General features: G+C 44.3%; 1 protein-coding gene across 2 annotated transcripts in view; it reads left to right on the plus strand.

The window, feature by feature from the left end:
- The window catches only part of GPR107 (G protein-coupled receptor 107), a 38,715-nt gene extending 25,382 nt beyond the window's left edge, over positions 1-13,333 (plus strand). For both annotated transcript variants that reach the window (XM_003211260.4, XM_031556200.1), the window contains exons 16-18: positions 798-881; positions 1,660-1,784; positions 7,701-13,333. In XM_003211260.4, coding sequence (XP_003211308.1) covers positions 798-881; positions 1,660-1,784; positions 7,701-7,797 — 306 coding nt within the window. In that variant the 3' untranslated portion in view covers positions 7,798-13,333. The remainder of the gene's footprint in view (positions 1-797; positions 882-1,659; positions 1,785-7,700) is intronic.
- Positions 13,334-18,389: the final 5,056 nt, after the last annotated feature.

Raw genomic sequence — 18,389 nt, forward strand, 5'->3', positions numbered from 1 at the left:
AAGTTTAAAACAAAACAAAAAAAAAAAAATACAAGCAAAACCCAAACAAATCCAGCAGCTGTGTACCTATGCATACAGAGCACTTGGAAGCCCTTCCAGCTTTTTGCTGGATTACTTGTTTGAAGCTGCTATAACTCATGAATGGGGTGGAAATGTTGACAGTTCTGTGGCAGTGCTGTGCTTTGGCATCCTAGCCAACTGGGTTACAGACCTCAAAGCAACTTCCCTTCTTTTCCAAGTAGTTGCATCCTTCTATCTTTTAAATTGGTTCCAGCTATCTGTAATGCTTCCTAATTTCCTCTGGAGACAGCTCGAGCTGCCAGTTGAATTGATGGGCTTGAATAAAGTACAATAAACTTGGTAAAAACCAAACTTGGGAGCAAATGGTGCCTTGAGATGCATGCATACAGCTTCTTATTAAGTCAGTGGGAGCCTTGAGCATACCTCCCAAGAGAGTGTATCCTCCTTAATGATTTCCAGTGGTCTCATTTCAGACTCTAAGAAGCATTAAGAGTAATACATTACAGTAGTGATTCTTGAATTCTACAAAATCCAAATGCTTAAAGCATTTTCCTGATGCAACTTAAATATGTTAGTAGCAGCTTGAGTCATTTGGATGTTCAACAAACTGCAGAGCCCTCAGCCTATATCTTCCTTGTTTATCGAAGGAGCATAATAGGGCTAATCTGACATAATGAGGTGTCTAGGAACTGCTTAAGCTATTTCTCTGGAAAAATAGGTTCAGTCAGGATGGTGCTATTGTTCTCACTCACAGATTGTGTGTTTCCTTCCCACAGATTGTGTGTTACATTTACTTCACACAAATCATTGCAATTCTCATAAAGATTGCTGTTCCATTCCAGTGGAAATGGCTGTACCAGGTATTTGTCAATAACGGAAAATACATTCATCCCTTTATTTTATTTTTTTCTTATTAATCTGTAAAAATAACCACACCAAACCAAATCCTTAATTTGTTTTTCATGTTGTGGTAGAACGTGTCAAAGCTCAATGATGCATTCTGCTTCTCCTCATTAATATCACCAATCATTCCTGGTGGCAGGAGTGGATTTTTTTAGTTCTGTTTGACCAGCAAGACTGCTGGATTATACATGAGATGTCTGAAAGTAATTGCTTTATTGATTTTTAGTCTTTCAATTTAAAAATGTCTGAAGGAAATTAATCAAGAACATAGAAGAGGGGAAAAAAATACTCAGGTTTGCCCTGTGTAATTGAGGCCCTGGGGAGCCAGTGAAATAGACTTTCGCTTTTCCATTTACAGGCTTTATTTGCCTAGTGACTTTTAAATACTTGGTTTCTTAACATATAATCCAAGTAACTGTGCAGGTAGTCTTTGGAATATATTAACTGTTGAAAATACCAAACAACTTCAGGATTTTTTTTTTCCTTGGCTTTTAAGTCTTGCTGAACATGTCTAGGGTTGGCACTGGATTTAAAGCGATGGGGAAGTTTAGAAGAAGAAAGAGCTTGACAGCCTTTAGCCTGGGATTAATGATAACAGAATAAAAATTGCTTTTTTATTTCTGCTATGACACAGGCTTCTTGGCCATTCAATCTTGAACCTTATGAGCGAGGAGAAATGTTTTATGACCATGAAGAATTACAGGACTGAATTTCAATCTTGTGTCTTACTTGCAGCTGCTGAATGAAATGGCCACGCTGGTGTTCTTTGTCCTCACTGGGTACAAGTTCCGTCCAGCATCAGATAACCCTTACCTGCAGCTTTCTCAAGATGATGAGGACGATTTGGAGATGGAAGCTGTGTAAGAACCTCCTTTTACAACCTCCTCCTTTTACTGCTGAATGTAAACGAGCATGACATAAGGCCGCTTTGGCTTAGAAGTTCAATCTAAAGATCTGCAAAAACTTATTTTAAGTGACACTGTGCTGAGGAGATGGGGATTTTTAGCAATGCTCCTCAGTGTTCCATTCCTTGCTACAAACCATGAGGCACCACAAATGCAGTAGGACCGAGTTAGTGAGGATAAACTACAAAGTAGGACTCAATCCCTGTCATTTCTGTTTTTCTGAGGGCTTATTCAAAAACTTTTTTTTATATAATAGAAACTTCCAGTACGCTGCAGTTCTTAGGGCAGTGTTGAGTATAGTTATAATTGCCACACCATTACCTCAGTAGGAACAGAACCAGCCTAATCTCATGGTAGTTATGCATTTCATGCATAATTGCAATTCACATTCAGACTCAGAAGTCTGTTCTTGAGAGTTTCATTTCAGCTTTGCTAGTATCCTTTACCTGATTTTGAGTAGAATATCTCAACACTCCTCTTATTTTTATTGCAGGGGCAAAAAAGTCAGAATGTGTTTGCTGCCCTCATAGTTAGGTCAGCAAGAAGTGCAGCTTGCTGGGGAATTGCTACAGGGATAGGTTTGTGAGGTGGGATCTGCTTGCAGTGTTATGCAGGGACTTTTAATTCTCTGAAATGTCTCTAGTAACAGATCTTACTGCCAAATGCTTACTTTTGCATTGGGTCTGTAAAAATCTGTCTTTGTTAAAAGCTGAATCCAAGTAGTAGGCAGTGACTGTAAAATTATTTAATGCTTAAAGGTGTTTAAATGGTTTCAGTTTGGGTGCTGGTAAGCAAATGTCTGCATTAGGAAGTTTCAATCTGAGCTGAAAGATGTGCAGGATTTCTTATTGTCCAGAAACAAGCTCCCCCAAGATTGCCTGTTAAACTGAAATCAAACTTTACATTGTGTATTTAATGGGCATTTACTTGTTTGCTTATTTTTTTTGTCCTAATAACAAGCAACCTTGCACATACAGTGGTTTCACTGGGTTGGAGACATTATCCAGTTTCAGAGAGACTGCCAGGAGCAAGCCTAAAGAAGTTTAGTGAACGAATGGAGTGATTTATTTCTTGCAGTAGGGGTACAGATGTTACTTGAGGATAGAATTCTGTGAGCCTCTTCCTAGTAAGGCGTTTTGTGCTTTTACATTTGGAGTTTCCACTGTTGTGCCTTGTGGGTTGTTCCCTTAGCCTTGCTGGAATTGTTCTCATCTGATTCACTGTGAGTTTTAATCCATGTGGGCACTTGGCAGAGGATGATCTCTAAGTGTCTTGTGCTCTCTCCCTTGGCTGCATCAGGGAGGTTAAGTTTACACGTGTTTGAAAAGCGTGGTTTACACACCTGCTCTAATAAATGAAGCACTGCAGTGCAAGTGTATTAAATTTCTTGTTGATTTGATCTTGTTGGTCTTATTTTTGCTTTTATAAATATTAAATGTTGTTTCTGTGGGGAAAAAACATCAAGGCTTTATTTGAGCAAGTGACTAAGTGCCTGAGTGCATCCTGAGTAACCACTGTATGAGTGTTTTGTCTTTCATGTGATAAATACTGACTTCTTCCTAGACATTATGGTGGTGGGTTTTTTCTAACTTAAATTTTTAATCTTTTTTTTTTTAAACACTTGCTGCATTTAGCTACTTGAGACTCAATATAAGCAACAGAGGGGAGAGCTCAAAGGTCACCATGCCTGATTTCCAGACTTGCTCTTCTTCCAGCAAGAAGAAAGATCCTTTTAAGTGCAGCTCTTTAGTTTAATGCCAGTTTTCATGCAATGCAAACTGTACAAAGCTCTGTCTGGCAGGAAATGTAAATATTGCAAAGGACAGTGTTGCAGTCTGCAGGGTTTAAAAAAAATAAAACCTGAGGACTAAGTGCCTGTGACAGAGGCACAAATCTTCCCTCTGTAGTAGCATTTGAGAATGTTTTATAAATAGCAGTGAAGGTGACTTGTAAAAGATTTCAAAGTCTTTTTTTTCCCTCCAACTAACGTTCTCTATCTTGGGAGAAAGCATCCATAACTGTTACAGGACTTTACTTTCAATTATACCAGGCTCAATAGAAGCTGCCCTGGTGGAGGAGAGAGGATGACTAAACCTGAACTAAGGACCAGTTCTTTTTCAAATAGGGTCAATAGCCATTCATCATCAACAAAGTGCCTTTCTGTGTATTCTGTGTTGGGCAGCCTCTCGAGCCTGTTCTGTCAGTATGTGGGCTTGTTGCTGACAGTTTGTTAGACTGAAGTACTCTGTCTGAAAAGGTGCAGCCACACTTGGCAGAAACAGTTGTCAGGCTTCCAGTCCTAATGCCATTTCTGGGACATGGACACAAAAAAAATTAACTGTACAGTAGATGAAGTCGGGTAAGGAAGGGGAGAGGAAGCAGTTCAGTGGTTCTTTTTTTACTCCTGCAGTAAGCTATTTCATTAGCTTAATAATCACTGCTTTAGGTGTTAGGTACCAAAGAGCTCTTCTGCAATCTGAGTTGAGATCATGTTCGTAAATCTGTGTGGGGTTAAGATATTTCCACTGAATGAGGGATTGCAGGGATAACTGTTGATGCTCACCTGAGTAAATCCATTTTGCTGAGTGCATGGAGACTGACTGTATTTTCTTAACACCCCAACCAGCCTCAACATAGTGAACCATTGTGGTAATGCTGACCTACCTTTGCTTGTGCCCTGGGATCTGGAGTTTCTCCCTGTGTCATGAGACAGCCTGTTCTGAGACTTGAAGTCCTGATGGGTTGCTTTGCTCTGCCTTCTCTCTGTTTGTGCTTCGTGGCAGACTGATTCATGATGTTCTTTGTTGGAAGTGATTTTCTTTCCCTCTGACAGCCACAAAAGTTGTCTCTGGAGAGATGGTTTAGTGGGAAGGGTTTGTTGCATTTTAGCAATGACTGAAATGCAGAAATGCAGTTCAGCAAAGTGTTCAGTTGGGGAATGTTTCCCTGCAGTATTGCAGGTCAGAGCAGGAGTTCTGAGACTGCTCAGAGTGTTAGAACGAGAATTGCAGTGATCTTGACCATAGTGCTGTTAGCTTTATTTCATGGGCTTTGGAACACGTTGTCTGGACTAATTTTGAGAGGGAAGAGAATTTCTCATTGTACATGAGCAGTCAGACAAAATCAGGCCTTAAGATCTGCACTGCTCACTTGTCATAAGACAAGAACAGCACTTACCAGGTGAGCAGCCTTTAACTGCTGAGGGATCCACCCAGCTCCCAAAGTCTCATTATCTATCTGTTTGTCTCATCCCTCCTGAACATAGGAAGTGGGTCATTCCCTTTTGACTGTAATCTCTGATGCTTTGTCATCTTCTTGATACATAACTTGTAACTGTTTTAAAATACAGTGCTAAAATCTAGACGGTGTGCCTGGTGGAATCTTACTTGTGAGTCAAGTGTTAGCACTGCTTTGGTGTCAAGCATGAGCAAAACATCTATTTATGTATCCCAGTATGATGCTGTTGAATCGTTTTGGCAGTGGCTCATTTCTTGGTTTGTAGACCATTGTAATCTTAAGCTTGCCCCTGAAGAATCAGCACTTAGTTCCTTTTTCTGTACTTACGAAGCCAGTTATTTCTGAAGAGTAAACTTCATAGTTGTTTTTCTGCATTGTCCTGTAATTTTCAGACCATTAATTACTTCAGTTTGCCAGAACCTTCCAGTGTTCTAGTCCTGTTCTCAAATATGTGGCTCTTAGTATCTTCTGCAGATTTAATAAGCAAGTTCTCTATTCCATTACTCAGGCAATTACTGAAAATATTGAGTAGAAGTGAACCCAGGACAGCCCTCTCTGGAACCACACTCAGTGTTCTTTCATTTTTGACAGGAAACCATTAAGTACATCTCAATGCATGTTTTTCCAATTAGTTATGCCTCCATGTTGATAGTTTTGTCTAGCTCATGTTTCCCAAGATTTTTCCTATGTGACTGTGGGAAAGCTATTGTAATTGAGGAGAACTTATGAGACCTATCTGTTCTTTGTTCTGAAAAGCATGATGTGATCTCTTCTAGGCAAATGTTTACTTAGTCCATCCTCTTTAAGCAGCCTGTTTTTCTCCCTTTTTTATTTTGGTAGGGAATAAAATTGGTATTCGATCTATGCTCTTCTGGCTCTTCCTGTTCCCTTAAATGCAGGCTTATCTAGACCCACTCTGAAGACTCTTAACCACTGATGGTCCCAGTCGTGTCACCACTAAGAATCACAGGATGTACTGATTTTTGTTTGGGTCAATTATTCTTAGAGTACATAAACAAAAGCTGATATCTAATGTGGGACTAAGAGTGATATCAGAAGAGTGTTTTTGAAGATTATTTCTCCTCCAGGGTAATGCTGTAAAGATGCTGTTAGCTATTTTGTTCAGATATTCTTACATGGTAAACAGCAGGTGAAAGCACGTAAATACTGACAGCAGCAGAGTCAAACAGGGCAGTTTTATGTATGCTTCCAGGCATCCCTTGTGAATGCACTGTTACTTCCAGCATCCACAACAACCTTTGCAGAGCATCTGTAGGAAAAAATATGTGCGGAATGAGAATCATGCTGTGCAAAATAATGGAGCAAATGTCTGGTGTGCGTGAATAGCCTGTTTTGTGTGCTCAGGGAGGAAGACACGGAGTTGAAGAGCTTGTTGGATAGCCGGGGTAGTTCTGAGAGTAGTGGTGCTGTTCTGGCTGGATAAACAGATGAATTTGCTTGGTGTTAGAACAGTATTACATGGCTTTGTAGTTCACTAGTCAGATTGCCATGACAAATACAGACTTAAAATGGCCTGGGTTGAAAAGGACCACAATACTCATCTAGCTTCAACTCCCTGTAGTGTGCAGGTCACCAACCAGCAGCCCAGGCTGCCCAGAGCCACATCCAGCCTGGCCTTGGATGCCTGCAGGGATGGGGCATCCACAGCCTCCTTGGGCAACCTGTTCCAGTGCCTCACCACCCTCTGGGTGGAAAAACTTCCTCCTAATATCCAACCTAAACCTCCCCTGTCTCAGTTTAAAACCATTCCCCCTTGTCATATCACTGTCCTTCACTTGGATTGTATAACTGGAATGACCTCTCATGCTTTGTTGCTGTTCATTAAGTGGTTTTGCTCTGAAAGGAGCTGGTGTGCGTTAAGATAGTGATGATTACTTGCGGCAGCATCTGTGATGTGTGAACTTGTAGAATACATTGTTTGAGTTTAAAAAACATGTCAAATGCATGAGCAAGTCTAGTGCACAGAGCTAAGGGTGTTCAGCTATACAGTAAAAGTTTCCAGGCAAGCTGCTCAAGCTTTAGCATATAAACAACTGGTGTCGGGGTAACAACCCCATACATCTTCAAATATAAGCAAATATTGTAATGCTTATTCCATTGCAGTGTCTCTAATACTGTCTCAATAGGGTATTTCCTAGCATGAGAGAAATAATTGGATGATGCTGTGGGTTCATATAAAGAAACTTCCAAGCTGAGTGCTGTATAGATCTTGTCTATTACTAGCCCATCATCATTGCATCTGCTCCACCATAAGAAGCAGCTTTTTAACTATGGAGCTGCACTCATTCTACTGGTACAAATGTGCTAAATGTTTGTTTTTGATGCTACATCTAGACACCTCCTCTGAATGGGAAGCTGTGAGTCAGCCTACATTTGTCTATTTTAATGGCAGATGGGGAGTCATGAGACTCACTACCCATCAGTGGTGTGTCCAGGGTGATACCTGGTCTGCAAAATGGTAGCAGTAAGAAATAGAGAACATCCAGACTGGTAGATCTGGGTAGAGGCATTTAGGAGAAGTGTTATTTGATATGTGCAGGAAAAGCATGGGCTGTTGATGAAATTGATGTTACAGCTCAAGTTCTTTGCTGACGTTTCTTCCTTCTCTTCCAGGGTGACAACTTCTGGAGTAATGGAGGGCATGAAGAAGGTCAAGAAAGTGGTGAATGGTTCAGCAGAGCCACGGGGCGAGTGGGAAAGCACAGCATGATGGACTGGACTAAGGCAGCACTTTCACAGAAACTTTTTTAATTTATTAATATTACTTTCAGTGGAAAGGGAGCATTTAGCACTTCCCAACACTGAAACTGCAGAGTGGGGTGTGTCAAGGGGGAGCAAAGCAGTGCAGAAATCTAACTATTCCTCTGATCATAAAAAAAAAAAAAGACATCTCTGGTACCTGCAAGGAGTGTGAAGCTTTCTTAGGGGTTTTGGGCAGCTTATTCTTTTTTCCCCTTTCTGGATCAGTTTGGTATTCTGAATTATTTGCAGTTGCATTCTTCAGAATGTGCAAGTCTAATGTGAAGGGAGACCTTTAGTGTGTATGTAAAGTATATATTTTATATAATGTGCATTTATGTATTCACACACCTGCTAAGTAACATGTATGCTGGGAAATGCGAAGTGTCACAGGAGGTGGGGAAAAGAAGAGATGTAAGTATTCTTTTTATATAAACTCTCCTTTTGGCTTGGACAAAATATTGCAAAGCAAATGAGTTGAAACAACTGCAGTTATTTAAGACTAAGTGGGCTATTGGATCAGGTGACTTCCTCCAGTCTTCACATCAGTTGGGACGTTGATAAGTGTCTTGTCTAATTTGTGCAGGCTTTTACTTGAATATGTCAGGTTTTCAAATGTATTGCTACGTAGGAAGCAAGCGACTGTTTTCCATTAAAAGCACTAACTTGTAGCACAATAAGTGTTAATGTAGATTCTCCACTGCTAATAGGATTCTCTTGATTTGCACCCACCTGACAAGAAATACACAAGGTGTAGGACTGTTGCCTACTTTTTAGGGGTCTGCTGTGCTATCTTAAACATGGAATTTCAAGCCATGACCCAGAGTACTTTGTTCTACATTCTAAAATACTTCCAAGGTTTTTCAGGAGATACTCCCTGGTACAGTGTAAGAGTACCAGAATCTTCAGTGGAAGTCAAACCAGCAAATGTACTGCAGCGTAAATCTCTGGTTCTCCATTGTCCTGAGTTGCTTTGCCACTCTGGATGGCTACACATACCTCCCTGTCCGTGTAGAGCAGTGGCACTGCTGTTTGAGATGAGCTGAACTGGTTGGAATGGTATTGCTGTCAAAACCAGGCAACTGCAATTCCCAGTCATAAGTGGTTTTTATTTTTGTTTTCAGAAAAGGAGTGAATTATGGCTGGAATACACAAGTCTTAACTATCAACTGCAAATCTGCAGTGTGACCTTTAGTCATATTACAAATGCTGTGTGTGTTCATCTCTAGAGTTCTGGTGTTGCTAGAAAGGCACATTGGTGCTTGTAGCTGTAGTAGTGAGGCATTGTTAGTTTGTAGGATAGGAGGATAGGAGTGGTTCACTGGTGTAACAAGGATGAGTTCTAAGAAAAATAAATGGAGTATAACTCACTGACCCAATGAAGCCTTAATCTTTATGTAGAGCTGTTAAGATGTACCTGTTGAGTAAAGTGCTCCTGTCAGTAACAGGGATAGGCATCTTCATAGAGCTACAGATGTGCCAACATCTCTTAAAGCAAATTCTCAAATGAGCTTTTTTCTCTTTTGACTTGAAGGGACTACATTTCCGGGGGTACAACTGATGGAAGGAAGGACTTCCATGACTGCTTTTTCTCATTCTTTAACTTAAGAGAGTGGGATTTTTATTTTGTGGAGTTGTTGTTTTGTTTGTTGAAATGGTGAACCACTTCTTCCTTAGTCTTCAGTGTGGGTTGTAGAGCTTTTAGCCAGAAGTCTGTACCAAGACTATTTTCTCTGACTGCAACTTCTTTTTCCCGGTGTTCATTTTATTCATCGTGGAAGTAATAGAAATTAATCCACCTGCTTTGATACCTGGAACTGTTTTCTCTACAGATAAAGCATAAGAATAACCCTCTTATCTTGGTGCAGAGTCCTCTATTTTCCTCCTTGGCTTGTAACTACACAATAATTACAGCAGTGATGGTTTGGCTTTTGCTGTCACTGTTTTGCAAAGATACAGTTCAAGTGAAAACAGAGCCTATGCCACAAGAAAGGCTGTTACGTGATCGATGAGCCTTCTAGACCTTCTGTATGAAAACTTCTTTTGCATATTTCGTAGCTGAGACTTGAGAAATTGAACTAGAAACAAACAGAGGCAGCCCTAGAACATCGTATGGTTAAGTACCTGAAAATTGGATCCTCTCGTTCTTTGCACAGCTGCTCTGTCCCTGGGGAAGGATCACTGTCTGTACCCAGAGGGCTGCTGTGCCAGACTGTGAGCCTTGTTCAGAGTTGTCTGCTGAAGTCCTAGGGTCAGTTGGCACGGAGGGATGTAAGAGATGAGCACTTACTATCAGGAGCAGGAGTGCAATAATGCATTGTTAATGTGGACGTGATGATGTCTTAGAACCTGTTAATGTAATTTCTGAATGAAATTAGAAAATGTGGCATTTCACTTCCAAAATGTTGGTGGCTGTGCTGGGGTCCTGGTGTGTGCTGAGCTGGTTCTGACAGCTGGTTCTTTGTACTTCAGCATCATGAATCACTGATAGAACAAATGCTTTTACCTTCATCTCTGGTTTCTTTGTTTGTTTGCTTTTTTGCTGAAGTTGAATCAAATGTAGTTATGTCCACCAACGCCCTGCTTTCATAGTCAGAGGCCAAAAAAGCAGTGAATTCTTTTTGTCTTGGCACAAAAATTGATGGTAGCCCTCTGAAAGTGTTCTTAAAAGAGCTGGTTCCAAGTTCAGACCTGAGCCTTAGCAGTCAGCTGTACAATCAGCTTCAGCTGGCATTTGGTGCAGGATTCTGGCCAGCACGACAGCAGTGACTAGTCAGCCCTATTCATTAACAAGGAAACAAAACATGGGTGAGCAAGTCAAAAAAACAGTGATATGTTTTTTTAGTGCAGCCATTTCCAAAGTGAATTTCCACTTTTCAGTGTAGAAGTCCTCAGAGCAGGTTGAAAAAATGTGTCCCTGTAGTGTTGCATGATTAGACAGTGGCTGGGATGTTGGAGGATAGAGAGAGCATCTCTCTCTCAAAGCAGCTGTGCTTTGTGCACAGCATGGAGTGTGCTGTGCCACAGAGCATCAGAGGGAGGGCTGCTCCCTCCCCCTTCCTCCCAGAGCAAGCCCACATCTGCATGACTTCCCATTGCTAGTGAAAAGCAGCAGCTTAGGAGCTCACCAGGCAGGATTATCACAGTGCTCACCTTTCAGATGCTGAGTGTGCCTGTCTGGCAGGAAGCTCTGCCCTTCACAGGCAGGGGAAGTAGAAGAGCTGCTCATGGCTGTACAGATCAGCCTGGGATAGAGCCTTACTTTCCTGTCTGCCTCCAATTGAAGTGAACAGCCAAAGCAGTCGCTGAGTACAGCAGTGTAGCTGACAGGGGTCCTGGGCAGGGAGCCCTGCTGCAATTCTGAATAAATGGTTGTGAATGCATTCGCACGCACTGCTGCTGTGGGGTACTCGGCATCCTCCACAGAGAGGAACAAGACTGGTTCACTCTTGAGTTGTAATGCAGCCCCAGTAAATCCCTATTGATGGTGACATGCAGATGCCTCTGCGCATTCCTCCTTCCTGCTCTGACTTTTCAGCAAGCTGTCTTCCATAGGAAGCCTCCTTGCAGCGCAGCTGCCAGGCTCTTGCATTCTTCAGACTTGAAAATATTTTCCTTGATGTTCATCAAGAGAAGTATTAAAAGAAAGGAAGACATAATGGGGTCATCTGGAACGTTGCTACTGTTTCCTCAAAACATAGCAGTTCTGGTTGAAGAAGCCACATGCTGTCCTATTAAGCTGCTCTTTAATGTTGTCATCTAACTCAGCGTGTCATGATCTGTACAGCACATTGTTCAGTGTTTCTCTCCAGCTGAGTGCCCTGTTCCTGGATTTCCACGCTGGCATACCCTGGGAGCATGTTGTAAAAATTTGCTGCATTGCAGTATTTTGTCTTGGAGCTTGTAACGTGGAAGATGTATTTTTCTAAGCTAGGTGGTGGACTCTCTGTAGCATGAGTGTGCATCCACCTTGTGTTGCTAAGTACTGTAACATTCCTTCTGGACATAAAGAGGACGTGTCCTAATCACTCCAGCATGCACTGGAGTCCAATGGAAGACTCTTAATGTGTTAACACTTCTTATTCCTTATGGTACACTTCTCTTAAAGAGGAGAAATGCAGGCAGAACAGCGGCAAACAAACAGACAAGGTGTGTGTCTGTTTGAAAATTGCCCAGCTGCATTAGAAGCAAATACTGGGTATTTGTAGGTTCTGTTGAGCTCTATGAGAACTGAAGTTGCATAGCTGTTACAAAATCAGGTAAATGTGCAGGTATTGAAGGAAGCACTTGCTCCTTCAGTCTGCCTGCTTTGTCTCCTTCAGTTTGACCTGTAACAATAGCTAACAGACTACTGTTACTTTAAAGCAAATGTGTTTTATTGATTCTACCTTCTGACCTCCAATTCAATCATTAAACACTTCCCCATTTTTCACTTCTGTAAAAAGCATGGAGATGTGGTCTGCAGTGGGAGGGAGGTACGGTGATGTGTGAAGCGTAACTGGGCTTAAACTGTCCCAAACCTGTGCCCTTGTAACTTCAGTACCTGAATGTTTCGTGAGAGCTGAGGTGGTGCCCCCAGGGGCACTCGACCAACATTTCTGTGTGTTCCCTGGGGCTGACTGCTTGATCAGTTTAATCTGGTTTTTCTTGTAGCCACTGGGTACGATGCTGTTTTGGCTTATTAATCACTTTTACTTATCACTTTTACTTACAGATATATAGAAAGCTGTGCATTTTTTTTCCACCCCTGTGTAGTTTTATGCTTGGAAATTGCAACGATCCCGTAAGAACTCCATGTGATGTGTACTTGCAAGTGGGTGGAACAGGGTAAGATAAAATACTGAGATGTTACACTTGTGTAAATTGATGGAACCAGAAGAAAATTGCTGAGGAAGAAAGGCACTCCTTGTAGGTTGACTGGCTTAAGAACCCACTTATGTTCTGACTGCTGCAATCCTGTAGAAAGGACAATTCTAAATAAATATCTCCCTGTGGGATTTCACCTGGTGTTCTGCTCTCTGTGTAATGAAGTAGAGCCTGACCTCCATGTTATCAGCAGCACTTCCTCCTGTAGCTAGGATACCCGAGCGTGGGGCTGGGACCTGTTCCTTCAAAACAGAGGATGGGTCTAAATGGCTTTCCTTTCCCTTCAGTCCTATTAATAATTAATTCTAGATCCTCTTGTGTCATTAAGCAGCTTTAGGGCACCTTGTACAATGTAGCTCTGAATTCATTTAGTAAATGATCTCCAAAAGAGCTCAGAGACTTTATTGTACAGTAAGGTCCTCTTCCAGGGTTTTTGGTGACCTATAAATAGCCTTTTCTTCTGTTCTTGTTCAGATGCACAAATAACTTTTTTTCAGTATTTTTTTAAGCTTTATTAAAAGAACAGCAAGCAGTATTTGGAGAGAAGCAAAGTAGATATAAATCAGGATGGTCTGTGCAACTTGGCTTCCCTGCTGTGATGCAAATGTATAAAATAAAGATTGAATGACTAGAAAGCTGAATGCATCTTGTTTTCTGCTTCTGAATTGCTAGTAACCAAGATGACCTTTTGATTTCAGAGCCTTTTTTTCCCCATGCCTGACCTCCAGTTGCAGCTGTTAAGTTACCATGGGTACAGGGCCAAATCACAAAACAGCTGTATACCTGTAATGGATGGGAGAAGCTCTTTGTTCCTGGGCTGCTGCAGGTGTTCCCTGAGCTGCCTTCTCCTCAAGCAGAAGGCCTTCCATTACCATTACCCTTGTGGAAGAGGGAGCTGTTTGATTTAGGCTGAAGTCAGGGTACCTGGGGACTTCTCCAGTTGTTCCCTTTGTGAGATGGCAGTTCTGACCATGCATTTTTAGTTCTACAGACTGGCTGTGCTGGCAGGCATGAGGTCTGCAATGTTTCTATGAAGTGCTCTTCCTAACAATCCACCACCTGCCTCAAAGCATATGCCCCTCATCTCAGAATGTAGGTCTTCAAAATGTTTCTTACACTTTATTTTATAGTTCTCAAGCTACCGTGCAGGGGTAATGCCAGAAATAGATGTGTTCTCTGCACTGCAAAGCCCAAACAGGCAGTTCTGCATTGCCTCAAGCCTTTGGGTGGGTGGTGTTTTACCATGGAACTGAACTGTAAGAAGGACATGGTTCTTGGACTAAATAGCCTGCTGTAGAGTAAAACAAGCCTGATATCATGGGGATGGCTGATTGTTCCACTGGGACAGTCTGCATCTGTCTCATGCAGGTAGTTCTTGGATGCTTGCTTTCTCCAAACTGCACATCTGCTTTATCAGTTTGTTGTACGTTTGGCCCCTTGCAGTGGCAGCATCCAAACTCATCTCTGCTGCACTGCACAGGGCTCCAGTGGAGCTGGTTGTACTGGACCCAAAATGGCTCAGCTGTAATGACAGGCAAAATGCTAGCACAGGGGTGTGTAATGTAGGGCTGCGTGGCAGAAGGGCTCACTTGAGCTTGAAACTAAGGGTAGGATATACAAAAAGAATCCTGATCTGGCTGCTCTCAAAGTGAGAGGGAGCCTCTCGTTGTAACAGCTCCTGGTAGTTATGGTCAGTTGCAAGCAGGGCGCATCTGGTAGACTTGTACAGGGGCAAAAATAACCAATGCTGGAGCCCCAGTAAAGCTTTCCTGAATATGTTGTGTTTATATCTAGGCTTCTAGGTATTCCTCTGACCAGAGGAGGTAAATGGTTCCACCTGCTTTAAGGATTTTGTTAGCATCTGAAATTCTGAGCTGCCTTGATCATTTGCTGCTCCTTGCTGCAATCCAGGCTGCCTGCTGTCAGTGCTCAAGCTCTAGCAAGGTTATCTTCATGACTGCAAAGATCTGCCTTCTCTTTAAATCCTGTTTTTGCCGCCTTTTGCCTTCTGACTGACAGACTCTAATGAGCAGGACTGTGCTGTAGTGCCCCGTATGGTGAGTGGTCAATAAAAACAAATTGCTTTGAACAGAGAGGTAATGCAGCAACTTGTGTTTGGCACAGTTGATCCCGATAGTGGGGTCCTCAGTTAGGAGCTGAAGACTTTCGTGTGTCTTAATAAGAAATGCATGTCATCCATTCCTTCTCTCCATTCCTATCCATGGAACTAAGTGCACTTTGGGTGACACTGCTTTCTTGTGACTGTTCTCCCACATGGAATATTTCTGCTGGGATGGTCGAAACACAGTTCATAAGATCACTCCTGTCATCTTATCAAAAAGAGCTGAACAAAATAAACAGGTTTGCAGGGTGGGACTGCTGCAGTGGTGCTAAATGGTGTAGGTCAGGATTGGAATGGAGTGGGTGGCTTAGACCTCATTGCTGCTCCCTCTTGGGATGGTTGTACTGAGCTCGGCCAGAGATTTCCAGCATCTTCAATGGCAGGAATTGTTTGCAACGGGGGTCTCCTGCACGAAGGGCAAACGTAAGTTTTCTGTCCCAGGAGACTGAGCTGCTTCACCATCTGCAATTTTGAGCCATTGTTGTAGGGTGGCACAGCTCAATGGCAATCTGTCACCCTACAAATGCATCCTCTGCTCTTACAGGGGGTGTGGAAGAGTGTTTGTCAGTGCCTCAGCATGCCTGAAAATGCCTCTCCCATAGAGCTGCTCTGCAAAAGGAATCCTACACCTGGCCCAGCTATTAATGAAGATATTGATCTGCATCTCCTGGAAGAAGCCCAGCTTTTGTGTTTAGGGATGCATCTTGTGTTGGGAGGCGTTGGTCAAACTGGTGGGACTGCAATGAATGGCTGTGGTGAGATGAGAGATGCAGGCAGTGACAGAAGATGACAAGAATTAAAGCTCTAAGCCTGTCTAAATGGTGATTAGAGAGCCGAGATGATGCAGCGCAGTACAAAATGGCTGCATGGGGAGAAACTGCAGAAACGAACTGGGAATTCATTAGTGTGGCTCAAGGGCTGTGATGCGGAGAGATGAGATGAAACGAAAGCAGAGGAAAACAAGATGTCAGGAGAAGCCTTCTGCCAACGAGACTGGTTTGGCTGCAGACAATCTTCCCCGGAGAAACGGAGGAAGTTCTGTGTTCTTTCAGATAATGAACAGTGGACTGGACAAATCACCGCTAAATGTGCTGTGGGGAGCAGTCCCTTATCAGCTGTGAGCTGGACCGAATGTCGGCTCGCTCTCCTTCCATTTGCTTATCTCTGTGTGAAGCATATTGCACGTGTAATTTCTGCTTTAGGGGTTCGTTTTTGTTTGACTGTTAAACCTTACACACAGCTTGGCTGAGCGTGGCTGCTACCTGGGAAGAGCAGGAACGTGCTGCGTTACGACGAAGCTGCTACCTGCGCTCCCTCATCTGTATTCCGGGTAAGTCAGGTTTTAACGGCTGCTGCACAAACTCAGCAGAAAGACCTGCTGGCATCAAACCCGCTGCCATTTACTGGTCCCACAGTGCCCGTGCAGTGCCACGAATCAGAGCAGCGTTAGGGGAGGGCGCAGCGCAACCTCTTAGGGCAGTGAAATGAGAGAAATAGGTGCGAGTGGATTTGATGTGCTCGAGAGGGATGCTGGAGCCTCTCTGACCCCTGCGATGCTGCCGGTGGGTGCTGTGGGGTCTGCGCTGCACAAAGCTGCTGCAGCTGTGCTCTTGGTTGTCATTGCACGGAGCCTTTCGCTTTCCATCCCCGACAAACGCATGCTGCCTGCTCTCAAGCAGCATTTGAAGGCTGGAGGAGGCGGCTGCTGCGCTGCAGGAGGGCCGGTGTTCTCCCAGGTGCCAGCTGTGATTTGCAGCGTTCCACCGAGGATCGCCCCACCGCCTCCTCTCGGCTTTGTCTCAGCCAGCTGCTCGCTGCACGGGGACACCGAGCCCAGCTGCTGCCTCCTGCAGCCACCCCTCTGTGTTCCCACGTCGGCATCACAATGACAGCCCCGCAGGCTCCAAAGAGAACAGTCTTAACTTAAAAAAAAAAAAAAAAAAAAAAAAAAAAACCACTAGAATTGAGCACAGAAATTACCAGCGTAGCAAACTGTACCGCTCAGCACATGGGCTGCTGTCACTCCTACAGCCTTTGTAGGGCTGTGCCTGTTTCCAGAGCTCCACCGTGCTTTTTCCACATCTGCGTTTCACTTCCTTGGAAGCAGAGCCTGCAGGCTCCGCTGCTGCGCCCGTTTACCCGATGACCTGATTTGTTTTATTTCTGCTGTGTTTTGTCTAAAGCCACGCTATCTAAAATGAATTTATAACAGCGAGAGCTGGCGTGGAGAGCTGCTGGGTTTCGTGCTGCCGAGTTATGGAGGGTTATGCCGGGTTATGGAGGCTGATTCCTGAGGGCTGCGGGGTCCCGCTGGTGCTGCCCCCAGCCCCATTTCTCTGGGCTCAGACCTCGCCGAGGCACTGCCGCACTGAGGGCATTTTGCACTCAGCAGCCCAGGATAGGATGGGCACTGTTTGATGCCTGCTGTGGCTGTTACACCAGGAAATTGAACTCATTCTGCTGGAATTTTTTTCACCCTCCCTCTCAAAGCAGCAGCTGTTTGGGGGTTGGCTGTGCCAGTTCAACCACGGCCGCGCTGCTGCCTCTGCTTTCCTTTGGCTTTTCTTCTGCCTGACTCAGGATCGTTAAGCATTAACCTTAAAATAGCCACTCTTTTTGCAGCTGATATCATTAATCTCGTGTGTGTGCGTTCCTCCCCCATGCTTTGAGCTCTCCCCGCTGCTGCCCTGTTCCTGGGGCACAAGGAAGCTTTCAGCAAAGCCCAAAGGGAACAGAGTGCTCTGTCCCAGCCCTGCGCAGCTCTGCCCACCCGCAGCTCCCGCTGTGTTGGTTTTGGGGCTGCATTCTGCCGCCTCCCAGCAACTGCCACCGGTGCTGTTATTTAAGCAATGGCAAGGTTCAAGCTAATAATTAGAGAAAGTGGATGGCTTGCACAGCTTCCGATTACTTCTCTCCTCGGTGAGATGTGAGCTCTCTATTCAGTTCTCTCAGTGGTGGAGGCAGGGGAGAGTTTTAAATAGAATTCAATCCCTTTCGCATCACTTTTGCGGCTGCAGAGCTCGTGTTGAAATGCCTGATCTGTGCGGGGCAGGTTGGGACTGTGGGTTGTTCTGTGGTTGCTCCGGGCCGTGCCACGCTCTGCACACACTCAGCACAGCCCTGCTGCAACACGGTCACAGCTCGGTGCACACAGCCGAAAGGAGAGCATTGCAAAGATGGGCGTTTTGCTGGAAGGAAGGGGATGCACGGGGCCTTTTGCCGCAGCTCTGGCCACCGAGCTAACGACGCTGTGGCCTGCGTGTGGGTGGCAGGAGGGTCTTTGTCCCAAAAAGCCACCCGGGCGCTGCGCTGCCTGCAGCCCTGCAGACGGGTTTTGCCGTATCCAAGCACAGATCTGTGATTCGTTCCTCCTGGCTGTTGCTACAGGAGCCCAGCGTGCCCGGGCAGCTCCTGCGGGGCCTGCGTTGCAACACGGGCGGGAAGGGAGCCGCGTTTATCGCGTGCATCGGCGCGGCTCACGGCAGTGCGTGCACGCACGGGGAGCTGCGGCGGGGGCATCCGGCCCTGCTGCTTTTGAGGTGGGGAAAACGGCTCGGCTTTTTGTGCCACGGCCC

Source organism: Meleagris gallopavo, chromosome 19 (genome assembly GCF_000146605.3).
Source record: "Meleagris gallopavo isolate NT-WF06-2002-E0010 breed Aviagen turkey brand Nicholas breeding stock chromosome 19, Turkey_5.1, whole genome shotgun sequence".
In the NCBI taxonomy this organism is placed as follows: domain Eukaryota; kingdom Metazoa; phylum Chordata; class Aves; order Galliformes; family Phasianidae; genus Meleagris; species Meleagris gallopavo.